The 25078-nt window shown below is 41.6% G+C and overlaps 1 protein-coding gene across 17 annotated transcripts in view; it reads right to left on the minus strand.

Annotated features, from left to right (window-relative positions):
• The window catches only part of TBC1D5 (TBC1 domain family member 5), a 623629-nt gene that overhangs the window by 247162 nt on the left and 351389 nt on the right, over window positions 1-25078 (minus strand). For 16 of the 17 annotated variants that reach the window (XM_088835359.1, XM_088835371.1, XM_088835340.1 and 13 more), the window contains 5 exons: window positions 19710-19798; window positions 18158-18208; window positions 17992-18061; window positions 15273-15374; window positions 3480-3652 (listed from right to left, as the gene is read on the minus strand). In XM_088835359.1, the coding sequence (XP_088691485.1) occupies window positions 3480-3652; window positions 15273-15374; window positions 17992-18061; window positions 18158-18208; window positions 19710-19798 (485 nt within the window). The remainder of the gene's footprint in view (window positions 1-3479; window positions 3653-15272; window positions 15375-17991; window positions 18062-18157; window positions 18209-19709; window positions 19799-25078) is intronic. The other variant, XM_055416924.2, reaches the window with a different exon arrangement.

Raw genomic sequence — 25078 nt, forward strand, 5'->3', positions numbered from 1 at the left:
CAATTATAAAACCTTTTTCATTTCCTTTAAAAACATTTATTTATTTACTTGGCATGCCTGGTCTCTTGGTTGCGGCATGTAGGTGCCTGACCAGGGATTAAACCCGGGCCACGGCTTAGGGAGAGTGGAGTCTTCGCCACAGGACCACCAGGGAAGTTCCACATCTTTTTCTTAAAGATAACCACAACCATATCAGAAAGCAGATTTAATTAGATTTTAATGTATCATTCAACTGCTAAGATAGACTAAAATTAGAAACGTGGACTCAATATGGGATATAATTTCATTTTGCTAAATAACCTTTTCTCCACCATGTAAATAACTTTCTCCCAACAGCAACAGACAGGAGCATCAGCAGTTATTTAGATTAGTGTTACTTGCATGATCTAAAACAAAACTAAAAATTTTAATTTATTTTCACGAGATAAAACCTACAACATTTATTAGGTTCAAGGACATAAAATTATTCTGTCAAACTGCTATGATGTTTCTAGAAGTTTATTCCCCACTTTTGTGCTACGTCTTGAGAAGCACCCACACAAAGGGTAGCTATTATGCTTCCACTTAAGTAGAAGCTTGGACGCTTCACCGAGGAAAACACAGAAAGCCAACGTCAGAGCTGGACGGGCTCATGAATCACAGGGTGCGTCGTGCTGCCAGGGCCATGATACCTTGATTCTGCAATGATAATGGCTGACCACACACTCAGTGTTTACCCTCTACTGATTTTTCTACCCACTATGATTTTTATATGTTATGATTTAATTTTCATATGAAGTATGTACCACTATTTTTCATCTCCATTTCACAGATGAAGAAACCAAGGCTCAGGGTGGTTAAACAAGTCTGCATCATTTCCAAGTCTATGCTATATCACACTCATATTATCCTCTGTGCCCATTCTAACAGTCACCGGCAGGAAATATAAAGATGAGCGGTACAGCTCAGGGTAGCACAAAGACACAGGGACACTCAACCACACTGCCTCACCAAAAGAAATGATGAAATCAAATTTAATAAGCGGTATAAGTAAGTAAAATCCCTGCACTACAGAATGTAACACAGAGCAATTAAGGGAATGAGTGATTTCTTTAAGCATGAAAAATTACGTATTTTTTAATAATACATCTATACAAAAATAAAGGGATAACTGAGTCAGCTACTGTTACTGCAAGCCCTGATTTTGTTAGTACCGCTAAAAAATGAAGTTGAAAAGATTAACAGTAATTCTGTCAGGGATCACAGAATTTTATTGGGAAGGTGCTGGTTAGATGTGAAATAAGTTCTATGGGTCATTATGAAGAGAAAGCAGATGGGAACTAATGTCTGATAAGGAAACCAGAACACACTGGCTAAAAATCACTGTACCCAAGTCCATGCCACAACCACCACAATGTAAAGCACCAGCTTGGCCAAAGAGGCAGCAAACAAGATAGCATTTCAAAGAGGCAATAAACGTGTCCAGCATTACTTTCTCCAACATTTAAGACAGATTTCTAGACCAGAAAACAATTTTGAGGCTATGAAATTATTTTCTGTATTTGAATAAACCAGTTCTTTGAGTGCTAATTGCGTCTGAGTCTTTTGTGATCCCATAAACTGTAGCCCTCCAGGCTCCTCTGTCCATAGGATTTCCCAGGCAAGAACACTGGAGGCGGTAACATAGTTGAAAAGAATATAGAATTTGCCTCCGGACCTGGCCACTTGGTATTTTACAACAGATTTTTATTCTATAATCACACATATATTAGCCAGACTTAAAAGTGGAATAAATGCCAGTTTGATGATAACCTATAGTGCTGCCCAAGACTCATGATTTCCACAACTTTCTCCCTCCCACTGAGAATGATGGAGCAACTCTCAATGATGAAATCAAGCTTAAGTCACAAAAATGCAAACAGGTATTATGAAAACAGGAGAGCAGAGGTTGTCAATTAGAGTTCAGGGCTTCAGGAGGAGAACAGCTGAGTAGTAGTTATCAGTGACAGACTGTGTAAAATGTGGACATAAAGAAAACGCGCATTGACATGCTTTCCTTTGGTCTAAATAAATAGCTTCTGCTGCTGCTGCTAAGTCGCTTCAGTCGTGTCCGACTTTGTGCGACCCCATAGATGGAAGCCCACCAGGCTCCCCCGTCCCTGGGATTCTCGGGCAAAAACACTGGAGTGGATTGCCATTTCCTGTTCCAATGCATGAAAGGAAAAAGTGACAGTGAAGTCACTCAGCCGTGTCTGACTCTCCGTGACCTTGTGGACTTCAGCCCACCAGGCTCCTCCACCCATGGGATTTTCCAGGCAAGAGTACTGGAGTGGGGTGTCATCGCCTTTTCCGAAATAGCTTCTGCTTTGGTTCAAAACCTATGACTTCAGGTTCTTCCTAATTGAAATAATGAACTCATATTCATTGTGAATCTATTATGTATATCTCATAAAACCTTCTCAATTTTCCATATTCTATCTAGTTGAAAGATATGATTTGCAAGAAACATCTACCAAGGGAATGCCATATTGTTTAAATTTAAAGGATCCTTTTGCTGTCTGTAGCACTACACAACTAAAGTTATATTTATTAAAGTTGCTAATTTGCATACTCACATTACAAGTTATTGAATGCACACACACACACACACACACACACATCTAAGGGTGACTGGCTCCATATTCTCCTGCTACAGTATGTTACAGAAATCATCTACCTAAAGAAGGTTAATATATTATTTTTACTGTGAGAGACATTTATCTTACTTTGAGAAATGCATTCCAAAGAGTAGAGCAGATAAGCACATTATAAAGCAGAAAGAACACGAATACATCACAGGATTGTCTGGGTACTCAGCTCCTTCACATGTATATAATCTGTGTGACTCTGCACTTCTCAGAAGCCTTGGTTTAATGATCTGCTGTTGCCATCTTGAAATTCCCATTCATTTTTTTAAAGAGTCATTTATTTTTATTTTGCACTGGGCTTTTCAGATTATGGACCCAGTTCCACCTGGACTGAATTATGATTTTACTGTTCAGTATGTGTAAGGTAAGGTTATTGTAAACCTCAGGCTTCTCTGGTGGCTCAGATGGTAAAGAATCTGCTTGCAGTGCAGGAGGCCCAGGTCCGATCCCTGGGATGGGACGATCCCTTGGAGAAGGGAATGGCAACCCACTTCAGCATTCTTGCCTCAAGAACTCCATGGACAGAGGAGCCTGGTGGGCTACAGTCCGTGGGGTTGCAAAGTGTCGGATACGCCTGAGTGACTGACAGTTTCACTGTCCATCTCAGCTCCTTCCTTTGTAACAAAGGGGTAATAGCAGGTGAAAGATGACGCATGCAAGCACTGAGCACAGAGTCTGGCTCACAGAACACAAAGGAGACAGGAAAGAAATACAGCCGGGACAGTTCTCACTCTTGCTTCTATGAATCCAAAACACACAGAACCCACCATGAATCAAAATTTGGTGCTGCTGCAATTTAAACTGAATACTTACAACCCATATATCTGTGGTGCAATTTCTAGTCTGTTCAGGTGCATGTAAAGCTCAATATCGTGCTTCTTCAGTAGCTGATCCTGGATCTGGTTGACTTTAGTAACAACAGCAATTGTCGGCCCCAGATCCTGTGGTCTAGCAAAGGGGATAGGAGGCATCAGGGTTTCTTTCCCCTAAACACAGGAAAAATGGAACAGGTATTATTTCAGGGTGAAATTAACAAATATAAGGCCATGATTCTTTAAAGTATTTATCAATGGAAGTTTAAAGAAGAACCAATGACTACTTTAACCAACTAAGGACAAATGCTTCAAATGTGGAATAAACTGATTGCCACATAAATGACTGTGCTCATAAAGTAAAGGCCGGGAAAAACCTTCTAAAATATGTTCTAATTGTGTTCCCTTGATTAGTTTCTTTCATGACATTCAGTCTTTTGAGACAATTTTGGGTGGAAGTAGTCTACCTAGTCTCTCTGTATGGGGCCAGCGTGCCTCAGCAAACATAGCACCTAAGTGAATACTCTGAGGAAAACACGCTTCTTGTGGCACAAGAATTAAACATGGAAAAAGAAAGAGTGAGGGCCGAGAGGAGCTACTCCGCGTTCAAGGTCAGGGGGGGCAGCCTTGAGGAGATACCCCTCGTCCAAGGTAAGGTACAGTGGCTGCACTTTGCTGGAGCGGCTGTGAAGAGATTTTCCATGACCAAGGTAAGAGAAACCCAAATAAGACGGTAGGTATTGCTAGGGGGCATCAGAGGGCAGACACACTGAAATCATAATCACAGGAAACTAGTCGATCTGATCACATGGACCACAGCCGAATGTGGTCCACTGGAGAAGGGAATGGCAAACCACTTCAGTGTACTTGCCTTGAGAACCCCATGAACAGTATCAAAGGGCAAAATGATAGGATACTGAATGAGGAATTCCCCAGGTCGGTAGGTGCCCAGTATGCTGCTGGAGCTCAGTGGAGAAATAACTCTAGAAGGAATGAAGGGATGGAGCAAAAGCAAAACCAATACCCAGCTGTGGATGTGACCGGTGATAGAAGCAAGGTCCGGATCTGTAAAGAGCAATATTGCATAGGAACCTGGAATGTTAGGTCCATGAATCAAGGCAAATTGGAAGTGGTCAAACGGGAGGTGGCAAGAGTGAACGTCGACATTCTAGGAATCAGTGAATTAAAATGGACTGGAATGGGTGAATTTAACTCAGACGACCATTATATCTACTACTGTGGGCAGGAATCCCCTAGAAGAAATGGAGTAGCCATCATGGTCAACAAAAGAGTCCGAAATGCAGTACTTGGATGCAATCTTAAAAACGACAGAATGATTTCTGTTCGTTTCCAAGGCAAACCATTCAATATTACAGTAATCCAGGCCTGTGCCCCAACCAGAAATGCTGAAGAAGCCGAAGTTAATCGGTTCTATGAAGACCTACAAGACCTTTTAGAACTAACACCCAAAAAAGATGTCCTTTTCATTATAGGGGACTGGAATGCAAAAGTAGGAAGTCAAGAAACACCTGGAGTAACTGGCAAATTTGGCCTTGGAGCACGGAATGAAGCAGGGCAAAGGCTAATAGAGTTTTGTCAAGAGAATGCACTGGTCACAGCAAACACCCTCTTCCAACAACACAAGAGAAGACTCTACACATGGACATCACCAGATGGTCAACACCGAAATCAGATTGATTATATTCTTTGCAAGCAAAGATGGAGAAGCTGTATACAGTTAGCGAAAACAAGACCAGGAGCTGACTGTGGCTCAGATCATGAACTCCTTATTGCGAAATTCAGACTTAAATAGAAGAAAGTAGGGAAAACCACTAGACCATTCAGATATGACCTCAATCAAATCCCTTATGATTATACAGTGGAAGTGAGAAATAGATTTAAGGGACTACATCTGATTGATGGAGTACCTGATGAGCTCTGGACGGAGGTTCATGACATTGTACAGGAGACAGGGACCAAGACCATCCCCATGGAAAAGAAATGCAGAAGAGCGAAATGGCTGTCTGAAGAGGCCTTACAAATAGCTGTGAAAAGAAGAGAGGCGAAAAGCAAAGGAGAAAAGGAAAGATATAAGCATCTGAATGCAGAGTTCCAAAGAATAGCAAGGAGAGATAAGAAAGACTTCCTCAGTGATCAATGCAAAGAAATAGAGGAAAACAACAGAATAGGAAAAACAAGAGACCTCTTCAAGAAAATTAGAGATTCCAAGGGAACATTTCATGCAAAGATGGGCTCGATAAAGGACAGAAATGGTATGGACCTAACAGAAGCAGAAGATATTAAGAAGAGGTGGCAGGAATACACAGAAGAACTGTACAAAAAAGATCTTCACGACCAAGATAGTCACGATAACGTGATCACTGACCTAGAGCCAGACATCTTGGAATGTGAAGTCAAGTGGGCCTTAGAAAGCATCACTACGAACAAAGCTAGTGGAGGTGATGGAATTCCAGTTGAGCTATTTCAAATCCTGAAAGATGATGCTGTGAAAGTGCTGCACTCAATATGCCAGCAGATTTGGAAAACTCAGCGCTGGCCACAGGACTGGAAAAGGTCAGTCTTCATTCCAATCCCAAAGAAAGGCAATGCCAAAGAATGTTCAAACTACCGCACAATTGCACTCATCTCACATGCTAGTAAAGTCATGCTCAAAATTCTCCAAGCCAGGCTTCAGCAGTATGTAAACCGTGAACTCCCAGATGTTCGAGCAGGTTTTAGAAAAGGCAGAGGCACCAGAGATCAAATTGCCAACATCCGCTGGATCATGGAGAAAGCAAGAGAGTTTCAGAAAAACATCTATTTCTGCTTCATTGACTATGCCAAAGCCTTTGACTGTGTGGATCACAATAAACTGTGGAACATTCTGAAAGAGATGGGAATCCCAGACCACCTGACCTGCCTCTTGAGAAACCTGTATGCAGGTCAGGAAGCAACAGTTAGAAATATACATGGAACAACAGACTGGTTCCAAATAGGAAAAGGTGTACGTCAAGGTTGTATATTGTCACCCTGCTTATTTAACTTATATGCAGAGTACATCATGAGGAACGCTGGGCTGGAAGAAGCACAAGCTGGAATCAAGATTGCTGGGAGAAATATCAATAACCTCAGATATGCAGATGACACCACCCTTATGGCAGAAAGTGAAGAGGAACTCAAAAGCCTCCTGATGAAAGTGAAAGAGGAGAGTGAAAAGGTTGGCTTGATGCTCAACATTCAGAAAACAAAGATCATGGCATCTGGTCCCATCACTTCATGGGAAATAGATGGAAAAACAGTGGAAACAGTGTCAGATTTTATTTTTTTTGGCTCCAAAATCAGTGCAGATGCTGATTGCAGCCATGAAATTAAAAGACGCTTGCTCCTTGGAAGGAAAGTTATGACCAACCTTGATAGTATATTAAAAAGCAGAGACATTACTTTGCCAACCAAGGTTCGTCTAGTCAAGGCTCTGGTTTTTCCCGTGGTCATGTATGGATGTGAGAGTTGGACTGTCAAGAAAGCTGATCGCCGAAGAATCGATGCTTTTGAACTGTGGTGTTGGAGAAGACTCTTCAGAGTCCCTTATACTGCAAGGAGATCCAACCAGTCCATTCTAAGGGAGATCAATCCTGGATGTTCATTGTAGGGACTGATGCTAAAGCTGAAACTGCAATACTTTGGCCACCTCATGCGACGAGTTGACTCACTGGAAAAGACTCTGATGCTGGGAAAGGTTGGGGGCGGGAGGAGAAGGGGACGACGGAGAATGAGATGGCTGGATGGCATCACCGACTCTGTGGACATGAGTTTGAGTGTACTCCGAGAGTTGGTGATGGACAGGGAGGCCTGGCGTGCTGTGATTCATGGGGTCGCGGAGAGTCGGACACGACTGAGCGACTGAACTGAACTGAATTGAAAACCATGTAATTTTGAGCTCTTAAAACAATAAAAAATCAAGAAATAAAGTACACTAATACTAAAAAAGAAGGCTTTCTCTGCATGTCCTCTGATCAATTTAAACAGCTGGGCAGACAGTGCTCTGTGACAAACTAGAGGATGGCAATGGGCGACAGGTGAGGGGAGGAGATTCATGACGGAGGGGGCATGTATATGTTTTTGTATGGAATAGACCAGCACACCACTGTAGGGTAGTTACCCTCCAGTTTTTTTTTTTTTTTAAAAACCTTAAAAAGAAAAGCTAGCTAGAAAGATTTTTAAATTTTCCAGATCAAAAGTGTAGCTGACTTGAAAAAAATCTACACAGGCATTACAACTTCCCTTCCTGCCACCCCATACCCTGTTCTAAGAAAGACAGATCTCTAACTCCGTGTAATGCTTTCATGTAAACTTTAGCTACCCCCTCAAGTCTGATGATCAGTCAGTCCGTTCAGTCGCACAGTCTGTCTGACCCTTTGAGACCCCATGGACTGCAACACACCAGGCCTCCCTGTCCATCACCAGCTCCCGGAGCTTGCTCAAATGCATGTCCATTGAGTCGGTGATGCCCTCCAGCCACCTCACCCTCTGTCGCCCCCTTCTCCTCCCTTCAGTCCTTCCCAGCATCAGGGTCTTTCCCAGTGAGCCAGCTCTTGGCATCAGGTGCCCAACGTACTGGAGCTCCAGCTTCAGCACCAGTCCTGATGACTCACCCTAGTTCTGTGTGGCCTTTCTTCTGACGGTCAGTCCCCAATGTCCACCTCTCTCCAGCCGTGTTCCCTCTCTGAGTGACCACCCACCACTCATCCTCAGTCTCCTTCTCTAGTTCCTTTACTTAGTTCTATTTCACGAATGCTGCTTCTTCACATGGTTCTGCTGTCAGGTGAACCTCTGCTGCTGCTGCTGCTGCTGCTAAGTCACTTCAGTCGTGTCCGACTCTGTGTGACCCCATAGACGGAAGCCCACCAGGCTCCCCCGTCCCTGGGATTCTCCAGGCAAGAACACTGGAGTGGGTTGCCATTTCCTTCTCCAATGCATGAGAGTGAAAAGTGACAGTGAAGTCGCTCAGTCGTATCCGACCCTTAGCGACCCCATGGACTGCAGCCCACCAGGCTCCTCCATCCATGGGATTTTCTAGGCAAAAGTACTGGAGTGGCTTGCCATTGCCTTCTCCACAGGTGAACCTCTACTTATATACAATTCTCTGAGTGAACTCAGGCATTCACAATGCTACAGTCAAAATTCTTTTCCCACAGACTTTCTAATCTGTATTTATATCTAGAACTTTAGACCACCTGCCACAGGCACAAAAGCTGGTGAAGAATCTTAGCCCACAGACTGCACACCCACAGGCCCACGAACGCTGGTGAAGAATCTTAGCCCACAGACTGCACACCCACAGGCCCACGAATGCTGGTGAAGAATCTTAGCCCACAGACTGCACACCCACAGGCCCATGGATGCTGGTGAAGAATCTCAGCCCAAAGACTGAAAACCCAGCAGGCCCGTGAGTGATGGTGAAGAATCTTAGCCCACAGGCTGCACACCCAGCAGGCCCGCGTTGGTGCTAGTCATCTTCTGCTCACACGCATGCTCACTCTGCCCCACGCCCGACGCAGCCACCCTCCAGGAAGGACACCCAGTTCCCGAACGTTAGCTCCTCAGAACCACTCAGGGGACCGATGTACATGCTGCTTCTCTGCCTGGAACAATCTGATTTGGGGACTGAATTACTCCTTCCTTCCTGTTTTAAACCCATCTTGCAAACTGCCTGGTGATCTAACCCAGGTATTAGATTGTACCAGATTACCTTCATTATACTTTTAATTTTTTTCCCTTTTTGGTCATGCTGTGCTGTATGTGGGATCTTACTACCCAATCAGGGATCAAGCCCATGCCCCTGCAGTGGAAGCATGGAGTCCTGACTACTGGATCACAATGGAAGTTGCTCCTTCAGTTCAGTGTGGTCGCTCCATTGTGTCCGACTCTTTGCAACCCCATGGACCGCAGCATGCCAGGCCTCCCTGTCCATCACCAACTCCCGGAGCTTGCTCAAACTCATGTTACTGAGCTGGTAATAACATCCAATCACCTCATTCTCTTGTTGTCCCCTTTGCCTGCCCTCTTTCCCAGCATCAGGGTCTTTTCCAGCAAGTCCACTCTTTGCATCAGGTGGCCAGAGAATTGGAGCTTCAGCTTCAGCATCAGTCCTTCCAATGAATATTCAGAACTGATTTCCTTTAGGATGGATTGGCTGGATCTCCTTGCAGTCCAAGGGACTCTCAAGAGTCTTCTCCAACACCACGGATCAAAAGCATCAATTCTTCGGTGCTCAGCTTTCTTTATGGTTCAACTCTCACATTCATACATGACTACTGGAAAAACCATAGCCTTAACTAGCAGACCTTTGTTGGCAAAGTAATGTCTCTGCTATTTAATATGCTGTCTAGGTTTGTCATAGCTTTGTTTTCAAGGAGCAAGTGTCTTTTAATTTCATGGCTGTAGTCACTATCTGCAGTGATTTTCAGTTCAGTTCAGTTCAGTTCAGTCGCTCAGTCGTGTCCGACTCTCCGCGACCCCATGAATCACAGCACGCCAGGCCTCCCTGTCCATCACCAACTCCCCGAGTTCACTCAAACTCATGTCCACAGAGTCGGTGATGCCATCCAGCCATCTCATTCTCCGTCGTCCCCTTCTCCTCCCGCCCCCAACCTTTCCCAGCATCAGAGTCTTTTCCAGTGAGTCAACTCGTCGCATGAGGTGGCCAAAGTATTGCAGTTTCAGCTTTAGCATCAGTCCTTCCAATGAACACCCAGGATTGATCTCCTTTAGAATGGACTGGTTGGATCTCCTTGCAGTCCAAGGGACTCTCAAGAGTCTTCTCCAACACCACAGTTCAAAAGCATCGATTCTTCGGCGATCAGCTTTCTTGACAGTCCAACTCTCACATCCATACATGACCACGGGAAAAAATCAGCCCCCCAAAATAAAACCTGTCACTGTTTCCATTGTTCCCCATCTATTTTCCATGAAGTGATGGGACCTAATGCCACAATCTTAGTTTTTCAACGTTGAGTTTTAAGCCAGCTTTTTCACTCTCCTCTTTTACCCTCATCAAGAGACTCCTTCACTTTCTGCCGTAAGGGTGGCGGCATCTACATATCTGAGGTTATTGCTGTTTTTCCTGGCAATCTTGATTCCAGCTTGTGCTTCATCCAGTCTGGCATTTTGCATGATATACTCCGCATAGAAATTAAATAAGCAGGGTGACAATATACAGTCTTGACGTACTCCTTTCCCAATTTTGAACCAGTCTCTTGTTCCATGTCCAGTTCTAACTGTTGCTTCTTGACCTGCATGCAGATTTCTCAGGAGGCAGTTAAGGAGGTCTTGTATTCCCATCTCTTCAGGGATTTTCCACAGTTTGATGTGATCCACACAGTCAAAGGCTTTAGCAAAGTCAATGAAGCAGAAGGAGATATTTTACTGGAACTCTCTTGCTTTTTCTATAATTCAACAGATGTTGGCAATTTGATCTCTGGTTCCTCTGCCTTTTCTAAATCCAGCTTGAACATCTGGAAGGTCTTGGTTCACAAACCATTGAAGCCTGGCTTGGAGAAGTTTGAACATGACTTTGCTAGTGTGTGAGATGAGTGCAACTGTGTGGAAGTCAGAACGTTCTTTGGCCTTGCCCTTCTTTGGGACTGGAGTGAAGACTGCGCTTTCCCAGTCCTGTGCCCTTCTGAGTCTCCCCGTTTGCTGGCACACTGAGCGCAGCGCGATCACAGCCTCGTGTGTTAGAGTCTGAAGCAGCTCAGCTGGGGCTTCCCCACCCCCACTCTGTTTGTAGTGACGCTTCCTAAGGCCCACCTGACTTCACATCCAGGAGGTCCGGCTCCAGGTGAGGGATCGCACCATCGTGGTTATCTGGCTCATGAAGGTCTTTTCTGTACAGTTCTCCTGTGTATTCTTGCCACCTCTTCTTATCTTCTGCTTCTCTTAGGTCCACACCATTTCTGTCCTTTATTGTGCCCATCTTTGCATGAAATGTTCCCTGGCTATTTCTAATTTTCTTGGACAGATCTCTAGTCTTTCTGATTCTATTGTTTGCCTCTATTACTTGGCGTTGACCACTGAAGAAGGCTTTCTTATCTCTCCCTGCTATTCTTTAGAATTCTGCATTCAGATGGATATATCTTTCCTCTTCTCCTTTGTTTTTAGCTTCTCTTCAAGGCTCTTTGTCAGCCCTCCTCAGACAACAATTTTGCCTTTTTGCATTTCTTTTTCTTGGGGATGGTTTTGATCGCTGCCTCCTGTACAATGTTAAAAACCTTCAGCCATAGTTCTTTAGGCACTCTATCAGATCTAATCCCTAGAATTTGTTTGTCATTTCTACTGCAAAATCATAAGGGATTTGATTTAGGTCTTATATGAATGGTCTAGTGGTTTTTCCTACTTTCTTCAATTTAACTATGAGTTTTGCAATATGGAGTTCATGAACTGAGCCACAGTCAGCTCCCAGTCTTGTTTTCACTGACTGTATAGAGCTTCTCCTGGAGAAGGCAATGGCAACCCACTCCAGTACTCTTGCCTGGAGAAGCCCAGGGATGGAGGAGCCTGGTGGGCTGCTGTCTATGGGGTCGCACAGAGTTGGACAAGACTGACGCAACTTAGCAGCAGCAGCAATAGAGCTTCTCCATATTCAGCTGCAAAGAATATAATCAATCTGATTTTGGTATAACCTGGTAACGTCCATGTGTAGAGTCTTCTCCTGTTGCTGGAAGAGGGTGTTTGCTATGACCGGTGTGTTCTCTTGGCAAAACTCTGTTATCCTTTGCCCTGCTTCATTTTGTACTCCCAGGCCAAATTTGCCTGTTACTCCAGGTATCTCTTGACTTCCTACTTTTGCCTTCTAGTCTCCAGTGATGCAAAGGACATCTTTTTTGGGTGTTAGTTTTAGAAGCTCTTGTTGGTCTTCATAGAACTGTTCAACTTCAGCTTCGTTGGCATTAGTGGTTGGGGCATAGACTTGAATTACTGTTATGTTGAATGACTTGCCTTGGAAATAAACAGATTATTCTGTTGTTCCTGAGACTGCACCCAAGTACTGCATTTCAGACTCTTCTGTTGACTATGAAGGCTACTCCATTTCTTCTGTGGGATCCTTGCCCACAGTTGTAGCTGTAACAGTCATCTGAATTAAATTCGCAAATTTCTATCCATTTTAGTTTACTGATTCCTAAAATGTCCATGTTCACTCTTGCCATCTCCTGTTTGACCACTTCAATTTACCTTGATTCATAGACCTAACATTCCAGGTTCCTATGCAATATTGTTCTTTACAGCATCGGACTTTATTTCCATCACCCGACACGTCCACAACTGGGCGTTGTTTTCACTTTGGCTCAGCCTCTTCATTCTTTCTGGACTTATTTCTCTACTCTTCTCTAGTAGCATACTGGGCACCTACTGACCTGGCGAGTTTATCTTTCAGTGTCCTATCTTTTTGTCTTTTCATACAAGTCACAAGATGGCAGAGTCCCTCCTTAGACATTTTTAAGAGCTCCTCACTATTTTCACTCCAGGAAAAACAAAACAATCCAAATTCTTTAGCCAGGTTGGCAGGCTTTCCCTCACATGGTCAGCCTGCTCTCACTGTGCTTGCAGAAACCCTGGTCTGCCATTCTCTACGTGAAGCATCCCTCCCAGCGTTTCCCCTGATGGGCCCCCACGAGTACTGTGAGATTTGGCTCAAGTGTCCAGTGCCAGTTCAGTCCATCTTCCCTGCTTTGCTACTTCTCTGCCTCCTAAACTGTGAGATCTCTAAACGGAGTTATCAGCTTTTTGTCACTGGACCAGATTCAGCGACATAAAGAAGGTAAAGTTCTTGCCTGCACCATTTGGAAGAAAGAACTACACAGAAACAAAGCCTGGAGTTCTCCCTAGAGTCACGGCTGGGCAGGGCCGCAGACAGCACAGGAGCGAGGAGGGCAGCCGCTTGTGTGAGGACAGAGGAAGCTTACGGGGGGGCTCCATCTGGCTGCCAGGATCATGTCAAGTCTGAAAATGCAGCACAGCCCTTCGGACCTTCTACCAAAGGTCAGAAGACCACACTAATATTCAGAGCTCAACTCATTGCTAATTTGTATATAAAAGAGAAAGGGAAACCTCCATATTGCCATCATTTACTATAAAAATAGTATATCCAAAACTCTTCTTTCTGATTTTGTAACATCCAGTATACTCTCTTCAAATAACAGGATACTTTAACTTAAAAACATTTCCCCTAACAGAATACTTCATTAGGTTGGTGCAGAAGTATTTTCAGTTTTGCATTATTGAACTCTGCCATTTGATATATATTTAAATAAATATGGTTATGGTATACATTATTTTAATGTGTCTTTCTCACTTTATGTTTTTATGCTAATGACATTATTTGCTGGATATTTACATATATTTCATTTTAGTCTAAGGAAATGACAGGAATAAAGACTTCACAGGTGGCGCTAGTGGTAAAGAATCCATCTACCAGTGCAGGAGATGCAGGATACCCGGGTTCAATCCCTGGATCGGGAAGATCCATCCCCTGGAGATAATGGCAACCTGCTCCAGTATTCTTGCCTAGAAAATTCCATGGACAGAGGAGCCTGGTAGACTACAGTCCACGAGGCCACAAAGAATCAGACACAAATGAGCACACACACACGGAAATGATGTTAAGACAAAAAGCAAATTTGATTGATTTTCTTATTCGAGTTAAAAATGAGTTGTAAAGCAGTGAAGACAACTCGCAACATCAACAGTGCATTTGGCCCAGGAACTGCGAATGAACATACAGCACAGTGGAGGTTCAAGAAGTTTTGCAAAGGAGATGAGGGCCTTGATGATGAGGGCATACTGGCTGGCCATCAGAAGTCGACAATGACCAACCAACCCATTTCTCTTACGTCTCCAGCATTGGCAGGTGGGTTCTTTACCACACTATTGCCACCTGGGAAGTCCAGGTGCCTTATCAGTGGTCCACAAAGCAAAAAAATCCACCACTCTGAAGTTTCGTCTTCTCTTTTTCTATGGAACAACGAACCATTTCTGAGACAAAAAGTGTATTTTATATGACAACCAGAGATGACCAGCTCAGTGGATGGACCGAGAAGAAGCTCCAAGCACTTTCCAAAGCCAAACCTGCACCAAAAAAAGGTCATGGTCACTGTTTGGTGGTCTGCTGCCAGTCTGATCCACTACAGCTTTTTGAATCCTGGTGCAATCATTATATCTGAGAAGTATGCTCAGTAAATCAATGAGATGCACCAAAAATTACAACGCTTGCAGCAAGTACTGGTCAACAGAAAGGGCCCAATTCTTCTCCACCATCATGCCCAACTGCATGCCACACAACCAGAGCTTCAAAAGTGGAGTGAATTGGACTAGGAAATTTTGCCTCACCCGCCATATTCACTTGACCTCTCACCAACGGACTACCACTTCATCAACCATCTCAACGATTCTTTGCAAGGAAAATGCTTCCACAGAAGCAGAAGGCAGAAAATGCTTTCCATGGGTTTGCTGAATCCCAAGGTATGGATTTTTATGCTACAGAAATAAACAAACATTTGTTGGCAAAGATGTGCTGATTTTAATGGTTCCTGCTGCTGCTGCTAAGTCGCTTAAGTCGTGTCCAACTCTGTGCGACCCCATAGATGGCAGCCCACCAGGATCCCCCGTCCCTGGGATTCTCCAGCCAAGAACACTGGAGTGGGTTGCCATTTCTTTCTCCAATGCATGAACGTGAAAAGTGAAAGTGAAGTCGCTCAGTCATGTCCAACTGTTAGCGACTCCATGGACTACAGCCTACCAGGTTTCTCCATCCATGGGATTCTTCAGGCAAGAGTACTGGAGTGGGGTGCCATTGCCTTCTCTGTAATGGTTCCTTTGATGAATAAAGTTGTGTTTGACCCTAATTATAATGATTTAAAATTCCTAGTTAGAAACCGCAATTACATTTGCACCAACCGACTATAATAAAATCTCTTAAGTTTATAAAACTTGAAAGCAATCTCTCTGGTCATTTAAATGCTAAACAGCACAGCATATCTAATAGGAAAACTGAAACAATAAAGACAGAGTTAATGTAAAACAGTTAGCTTCAGGATTTCTTATGATCAAGAATGCTACCTACATTTAACATAACGCTGTGACTGCCTCATCTCACGTGATGAGACAAACACAACTACCAATAAAACGAGAGAACCTTTCTCACCACTTATTAGCGGCATGCAAAGTGTGTTTCACAGATCAGCACCAGGCCGCAAAGTGAGCAGCACAGTGAGATAATGGTTTCACACCACTATGCAAACCAACACACTGCTTCCTTCATCATGAAAGGCTTATAAAAGGAACGCCGCTGAACGAGGCGGTGTGCGCTGTGATACAACCGAATTTTCCATGGAATCAGAACACCTGACGGAGGGATATATTAAGTTCTCAACCTTCTTCCTTAAAAGATGACAGAATCGTGAAATAGAAGACAGAGGGTAGGATGGAAAGGGGTTCACAAGATACGCTTTTTAGGGACACATGATGCATGGATACACACAAGTAACGGATACAGATTCTCAGAGGTCATATCTTTGTGTTCTCTAAGTGTCTCTGTGTAGTCTTAGCCATTTTCATATGACTCAGTGAAAGCAACGTGGATAAGTAAAAGTAAAAACTGGCAGCCCTCACATTTTATCTTTCAATTTCTCAGATACTCTGAATCAGTTATAAAACACAAAATGAGCACTGTGTGAAACGATCATGAGGCCGATAATTAAATGTATTCACATACCCTGCTCAAAATCTGATGTTCACACAAGTCTGTCTCTACCAAATGGCCTGCTGAAATATACTGTCCATTACATGTGCTTACAGCATGCTTCCCCTCTAATAATCATTACACAATAGAGCATGGTGATATATTGCTGGAGGAAGACTTTATCACTTAGGCTAGGGCTTGACAAACTTTCTCTGTAAAAATGGTAAATGTTTGAGGCTTTCCAAGCCACATAGTCCATGCTGCAATCACCCACCTCTGCCTTTGTAATGAGAAAGCAGCTGAAGACAATAAGTAAACAAATAGGCATGGCTGTATCAAAACTTTTTTTATGGACATGGAAATTCGAGTTCCATGTAATTTACATGTCACAAAATATTATTTCTCTTTTGATATTTTTTCAACCATTTAATAATGTACAAGCCATTTTTAACTCACAAGCTATACAAAAACAGATGGCAGGCCAAATTGGCCTGCAGGCAGTAGTTCGTCCTGACCTCGACCAAAGGCATAAAAAGCATTAGTTATCCATATCATTGGCTAAGAGATAAAGTGAAAGAACTGAGTAATTCATGGTTTCTAACCAGAATGCATTCAATTATACTAATATAAAAGAAATTAGTCATATAGAAAATAATATACCCAAAACTCTTAACACAACAGACCTTGTCAGAATAATTTGCAATTTCCCCAATATTGTGCAATAACAATGAAAAGGCCAGAATGATCCCTAAGTTAGCATATATATTTGTTTAAAATGACAGCTAATTTGGCAGTTCCACTCCTAGAGATATGCCAAGAGAAATGAAAACATATGTTCATAAAAAGTTTGTACAAAAATGTTCAGAGCAACATTATTTTTAATAGTTAAAAAGTGAAAAGAACCCAAATGTCTACCAACCGACATATGGAAAAATAAAATGTGACATATATGTATGCAAGGAAACATTATTTAGCTATGAAAAGGGATGAAGTACTGACACATGCTACATCCTGAACAGTAAACACTAGTCAAAACAGACAGTCACAAAGGTCGCATATGGTATGGTTTCATTTACACGCAAGGTCCAGAACAGCAAGTTCAAAGGCAAAGGGGATAGATCAGTGACGCCGCATGTTCTGGGGAGCGGGAAATGAGGAGTGACTGCTAGTGGGGACAGGATTTCCTTCTAGGGTGCTGAAATGGTTTGAAGTTAGAAAGTGGACATGTATGCACCAACCCTGTGAATCTATTAAAAAACCTCTAAATTGTACACTTTAAAAAGGTGAATACTATGGTATGTCATTTCACAAAAATTACAGTTAAAGAATAAAGGTGAGAGAGAGTAAGGATAGATATTATTGACGCTAAAGATGTAAATTCAGTTCAGTGATGCATTAGTAAAACAACCTACTTGATGCAGTCTACTGACACACTTCAGGGCCTGTCTACTCACCAGGATAGCGGAGATCAAGTAGATAAATCACTGCTCATTCAAAATTTATAGCAATGTTTAAGAAATTATATTGCATGCATAATATACACACATATGAAAGAAAATTTCTATTTTATTTACATGAATAGTTTTATATTACCTTTGTAAATCTGTCAATAATTAGAGGCATGATTTAGAACCCCAGTTCAAACTTATTTCACAGGCATTTTTATATTTTTGTTTTTATAGTGATAATAATGGCTTTTGTTCTCTGATTTTACACTTTTATTTACTGAAATCATTTGTTCCCTCAATTACATTGAAAATATTTGTACTATAATTACCTTTTGCCCATCATGCTCAAAAGTAGAAAACCAAGGTTCAGCAGTTTCCATAAGCTGTGAGAACATTGCACTAAAAATCAGAAAAATAATATAATGCTAAAGTTAAATCTTCATTAAGGTAAAAATAGCATAAAAATAAAAATAACAGAAAAGTTTTTCTACTTACTAGGCATCATGTTCCAGATATTCAGGGTTCAGGAGAGTTTTCATTTCCTCACTTAAAATAGCAATACAAGCAATCAGAATGTGTAATTTTTTAATTGAAAAAGATGCAGAGGTTGCCTTATTCTATACTCATAAGCCAACTTTTATATAATGTGTAAATGAAAAAAATTAGCCTTTTTTAAATAAAAAGAGCAATTCCATTAACATATGAAATGTTTTTTTCTATAAAGATAGAAAACAAATTAGTTCGCTGTCTCTACCACAGTGATCTAACTAATTATTCCAAATAACAAATGCTGAATGTGACAATACATTCTTTGAATGTGCCTGATCTAGAATCAACTGATTGCTCCACACAATCCATCACTTGTCCAATAAGAAAATATGTAATTACTCGTCATATATCCCATATCAAAACATTGATTTATTTTCCTTCAATGGCTTCTACTTCTAATGTTTTAGTGTCAATCAGTGGCCTCCTCCAAATCTATGTTCGTGCTGCTTTTACTTTATAAAGGACTGAAACTCTTACAGAAGCATGCCCAACTCATTTAAAAGCCGTTTAAAAAGCTACTTTCAATCGTGTATATTTTTCTATGAAGTATAGTCTGCATATACATTATTAAAAAGATAAAACTGGCATGAGAACAGGATCTCAATACTAATCGCATCCTTATCATACTTTAGAGTACGGCAATTAAGATATGGTTATTACAGTCAGATTCAAGAAATTCTCCAATACATCCATTGTAACAGGAAAAACTCCAAGGAGCTAGAAAATACGAACCTACGATACAATAACCTAAAGTTGATTTGACAAATGCCCTAATATATGTTCAGGAAAATGGATGGCTACTTTTGATTAATAAAGATTGCAGGCACAAACAGATGAAATGCTACTGCTAATTCTCTGTTTCCTGCACAGAGAGGGGCCAGCCTGTGAACCTTCCTGATGGTTTACAGTCCCTAGGCTCTCCATTCCCAAGACGCCTCCTGGCTGCTTCTCTTGCCTTAGTGAGGGTATCTTAAGTTAGAAAATAAATTCTAACAATCAGCCTAAGTTAAATACAATTACTGAAGTTATCTGCTGAAAATAATAATGTATCTAAAAAACATGGTAAGTCCTTTGGGTTTCTTTAAATTGGGGTTCTTTGTGAAACTATTCTGTTTATGAACTGAACTGAGCTGGGTGTGGGGAGGACAGAATACTTCTCTGAACAGGTTCTCTTAGAGCTTAGTGAGAGAGAAGGGGTCACTGTAGGATGGGATGTATGCATATTAACAACTGTTAGCACTTCGCCATTGAAACAAAAATCTCTTCTTGGTCCGTTAGATATGTGTCTTCCTTTGATGCAGCTCTAAGACTTGCAAAAATATTTAGAATTCCAAGTTTCCCCATAGCTGAAATATGATTACAATTACTAAGTGGTTCAGTCACATGAACCACAAACAAATGCTTACAATTTACAAAATCTTCAATGGAAAAGGTGTTGAGGTTAAAAAAAAGATTACCACAGGGCTGAAAAATAGATGGAGCTCCCATAAAAACTTGCCTTGGCTGCGCAGACTCACTGGCATGGAGAAAGGCCTGGTGGTCACAGTGGAGGGTGAAGACAATAGGAGCCAGCAGCTCGTGCATTCCCTGGAACAGAGCCCGAGAGAGGAGGGGGCGATACTGAGGATTCACCAGTGGACAGAATCCTGAGAGCCCCACAGCTGACCCCCACCGCCAGCATTTCCATATTACACACAGAAGCAAAAACGTAAAAAACTACAAAAGGAATTTAGTTTTAGAATTTGACTTCCAATTCAACCACAGCACGCATTCTTCTTTAAAACATTGAGAGCAGCTCTCTTTTAAATAACACAACAAACAATAAACTGGCATGGTAGACAACCTTGCACCTGTCAGTTGCTTCAGAATCTGTACTCATAAATATGAATTTCATTTATGCAAATTATAACCATGAGCTACAGTGTAAAGATCTGTAGTAAGAAGGGCAACTAAGAACTGAAGACCTAAGGAAATTACAACCAATGTTTTCATTATATAATGGCTCAAAATTAGGATGTCTGTAGATTTGGGAAGAGCTGAAGTCAGCTAGCTGGAAATGTTGGATAATAAAAGAAATAATCTTTAGAAGGTATGAGGAAAAACAAAGTTTTCAAAGTAAAAATTTTAAAGATGTTAAAGCCAAGATGGCCATAATTTTTTCCCCTATTTCAACTATAAGGTTCAGTTCAGTTCAGTTCAGTCGCTCAGTCGTGTCCGACTCTCCGCGACCCCATGAATCACAGCACGCCAGGCCTCCCTGTCCATCACCAACTCCCGGAGTACACTCAAACTCATGTCCATAGAGTCGGTGATGCCATCCAGCCATCTCATTCTCCGCCGTCCCCTTCTCCTCCCGCCCCCAACCTTTCCCAGCATCAGAGTCTTTTCCAGTGAGTCAACTCGTCTCATGAGGTGGCCAAAGTATTGGAGTTTCAGCTTTAGCATCAGTCCCTCCAATGAACATCCAGGATTGATCTCCTTTAGAATGGACTGGTTGGATCTCCTTGCAGTATAAGGGACTCTCAAGAGTCTTCTCCAACACCACAGTTCAAAAGCATCGATTCTTCGGCGATCAGCTTTCTTCACAGTCCAACTCTCACATCCATACATGACCACGGGAAAAACCATTGCCTTGACTAGACGGACCTTGGTCGGCAAAGTAATGTCTCTGCTTTTTAATATACTATCAAGGTTGGTCATAACTTTCCTTCCAAGGAGCAAGCGTCTTTTAATTTCATGGCTGCAATCAGCATCTGCAGTGATTTTGGAGCCCAAAAAAACAAAGTCTGACACTGTTTCCACTGTTTTTCCATCTATTTCCCATGAAGTGATGGGACCAGATGCCATGATCTTTGTTTTCTGAATGTTGAGCTTCAAGCCAACCTTTTCACTCTCCTCTTTCACTTTCATCAAGAGGCTTTTGAGTTCCTCTTCACTTTCTGCCATAAGGGTAGTGTCATCTGCATATCTGAGGTTATTGATATTTCTCCCAGCAATCTTGATTCCAGCTTGTGCTTCTTCCAGCCCAGCGTTCCTCATGATGTACTCTGCATATAAGTTAAATAAGCAAGGTGACAATATACAACCTTGACGCACTCCTTTTCCTATTTGGAACCAGTCTGTTGTTCCATGACCGGTTCTAACTGTTGCTTCCTGACCTGCATACAGGTTTCTCAAGAGGCAGGTCAGGTGGTCTGGGATTCCCATCTCTTTCAGAATGTTCCACAGTTTATTGTGATCCACACAGTCAAAGGCTTTGGCATAGTCAATGAAGCAGAAATAGATGTTTTTCTGAAACTCTCTTGCTTTCTCCATGATCCAGCGGATGTTGGCAATTTGATCTCTGGTGCCTCTGCCTTTTCTAAAACCTGCTTGAACATCTGGGAGTTCACGGTTTACATACTGCTGAAGCCTGGCTTGGAGAATTTTGAGCATGACTTTACTAGCGTGTGAGATGAGTGCAATTGTGCGGTAGTTTGAGCATTCTTTGGCATTGCCTTTCTTTGGGATTGGAATGAAGACTGACCTCTTCCAGTCCTGTGGCCACTGCTGAGTTTTCCAAATCTGCTGGCATATTGAGTGCAGCACTTTCACAGCATCATCTTTCAAGACTTGAAATAGCTCAACTGGAATTCCATCACCACCACTAGCTTTGTTCGTAGTAGATGGCCATAATTTTTTCCCCTATTTCAACTATAAGGTTACTTTTCAATTTATTTAGTGATTTAACCAATATAATTTTCTTTGTCCTTATATTCTGTTCATCTATGGATTACATAAATAGACATAAAAACAAAAAGGTATTAATTACTAGTTGCCTTTCAAAGGTTATTATAAAAATCCATTATTTATCCATTATTGTGAAAAAATAAGATATTCCAGATCAACTGAGATTTCTTTTCCCCCTACTTAGGCATCAAAAGCATATTTTAGCAAGTTAAAAATAGATTATACTCTTTTCTGCCTTTTAAAGTGAGTCAATTACTATTTTCCTTTTATCTATGATGATCTCTTGCAAAAAGACAACATGAAATCCCACCTTTTCAGGAAATAACAATAAAATCTCCTCTCTTTGTTAATGGGATTAAAGAAAACCTCCTGTGAGGGACAGCCACGTAGTCCTCTGCACCAGTCTAGCAGCTCTGTGCTACTAGGTAACCCAGAAGGAAATTCTGTCAGAGTTCATTGACAAGTCATCACCAGCCTTGAATTAGAAGGGCTTAATGATGCTTTTGAACTGTGGTGCTGGAGAAGACTCTTGAGAGTCCCTTGGACTGCAAGGAGATCCAACCAGTCCATTCCAAAGGAGATCAATCCTGGGTGTTCACTGGAAGGACTGATGCTAAAGCTGAAACTCCAATACTTTGGCCACCTCATGTGACGAGTTGACTCACTGGAAAAGAGTCTGATGCTGGGAAGGATTGGGGACGGGAGGAGAAGGGGACGACAGAGAATGAGATGGCTGGATGGCATCACCGACTTGATGGACATGAGTTTGAGTGAACTCCGGGAGTTGGTGATCGACAGGGAGGCCAGGCGTGCTATGATTCATGGGGTCGCAAAGAGTGGACACAACTGAGCGACTGAACTGAATTGAACTGAATGACATTCTTACAAAATAATTTAGGATCCACCGAAAATTTACTTGTGATTTAAGACAAATTACCACACATCACTTCAATCTTTTTAGGTAAACGTCACCTACTAAACAAATCCTGAAAAGACTGCTCCTTAGAAGAACTTGGTAGAGACCCAGAAAGAATGAAGTGTTGCTAAAGAGGTTTAAAAACATTATCAGGGGCTTATTACTCTGGAATAATCTCAAATTATTCCAAAAACCAAGTGACATACTTTTAATCATGAAAGTAAGAGGTGCTTATTGTAGAGAACTATAGAAAAGCAAAAGCAAACAAAAACAACAAAACAGAAAGGAGGGAAGGCCAAAAAGGAAAAGAAAGAAAACTGTGACAGACATCCTTGAGGGAATCTTTTTGGTTATTTCTGGTGGTTTCCTTGGGATAAACTCCCTAGAAGAAAAATTTCTGGGTAAGTGAGTTAAGATATTTGATATATACAATTAATCTGCCCTTTAGAAATAATCCCCTCATTTTAAGGCATAAAACTCCCCAAACCACTTCATATACTCTCATCTTTATTTGTAGTGTTTTTTAAAAAAATCCCACCAAATTTTACAAATAGTTGTTTCAACTACTTAAATGCTAGTGAGATTGAACACAAACTTTAAAAATAGTCAAATCAATAAATCATCTTTTATAATTGCTTTTGCTTTCATGCCAAAGAAACCTTCATCATATTAAGTTAAATTCAGTTCAGTTCAGTTCAGTCACTCAGTCGTGTCCGACTCTTTGCGACCCCATTCATCACAGCACGCCAGGCCTCCCTGTCCATCACCAAATCCCGGAGTTCACTCAAACTCATGTCCATCAAGTAGGTGATGCCATCCAGCCATCTCATTCTCTGTCGTCCCCTTCTCCTCCCGCCCCCAATCCTTCCCAGCATCAGACTCTTTTCCAGTGAGTCAGCTCGTTGCATGAGGTGGCCAAAGTACTGGAGTTTCAGCTTCAGCATCAGTCCTTCCAGTGAACACCCAGGATTGATCTCCTTTGGAATGGACTGGTTGGATCTCCTTGCAGTTAAATTTAAAGTTAAGTTACAAGTTCCTTTTTTACAGCTAATTCTTTACCCATCTGGAATTTCTTTTTGCCCCTGAAGTATAAATATGCATTTTCCTCTTCCTAAGAGTTAAACTGATTTACTGAGTAATCCTCATCTACTGAATAATCCATCTTTTCCCAAGAGTTCTGAAATGTCATCTTCATCATGAACTGACTCTTCAGCTTTCATTTTCTCTGGGTTTGTTTTTACTGGTATCCTACTAATTCGTACATTCTTAACAAGAACCTTACTATTGTCACGATTTGCACTGTAAAATACTCCATTTCCCCATATTTCCTATTCTTTTCCTCAAAACTATTTTGCCTATTCTTTTTTCATCCAAATGAAAATGTAATTTAGTTACAGAAAATACTAGACAAAAACTATTTTTTACTGTGATTGTATTAAGTAGAATAAAATAGATATTTCTAAGAATACCCGATTTTCCAGTCCAAAAACATGTAAAACTGCACCATTTTTATTAGGTTGATTACCAGGTTTTAGTCTTTGGTGGCGGTGTCAGTGATCTTTGGACTGGAACGTTTCCCTTCAATATGTTTTCTAAAACTATATATGGATTTAGTAAGAAACAGCTCTTGCCTAAATGCATCTTCTCACTTTCTTTGAATGTTCTCTTCCCTCTACTTTTTGTGACCTCTCTCCAGAGTCTCCATTTGCCCATACATCATTTACCTTTATTTATTCCAAAAGTTATCTGTTAACTACCCGTGATGTATTGAGAACACAAAAATGAATGGAGTGAGCACCTCCCAACCATTACGGAGCCTGTGATCTGGACAGCAAGACACATGATCAAATGCATACGGAAGTATTGCACGGTTATAAACTTGGCAAGTGATACATACTACATACCTGTATATGTGTGTGCGTATGTACATCCGTACATACCTAGGAAAACCCAGATTCTACTACATGCTCAGCATATACAAGGTGCTCACTGCTCAGTGACTGGATGAATGAAACAGCTTCCACTAGAGGGGTACATATTTCATTTATCAACACATTGGTAAAAGCTATAATATGATGAAAAATGGAAAAGAATTGTACTGAATTATACTTCAGTATTTCCCATAAAAAAATGCTTTTTATACAATGGAAAATTGTAAAATTCAGAATCCCTTGAATACCACTAAGATAGCCTTTTACATATTCAGGGTTCACATTCAACTA

This window comes from Moschus berezovskii, chromosome 1, assembly GCF_049115385.1.
Source record: "Moschus berezovskii isolate FMDL1 chromosome 1, NW_MosBer_1.0, whole genome shotgun sequence".
Taxonomy (NCBI): Eukaryota; Metazoa; Chordata; class Mammalia; order Artiodactyla; family Moschidae; genus Moschus; species Moschus berezovskii.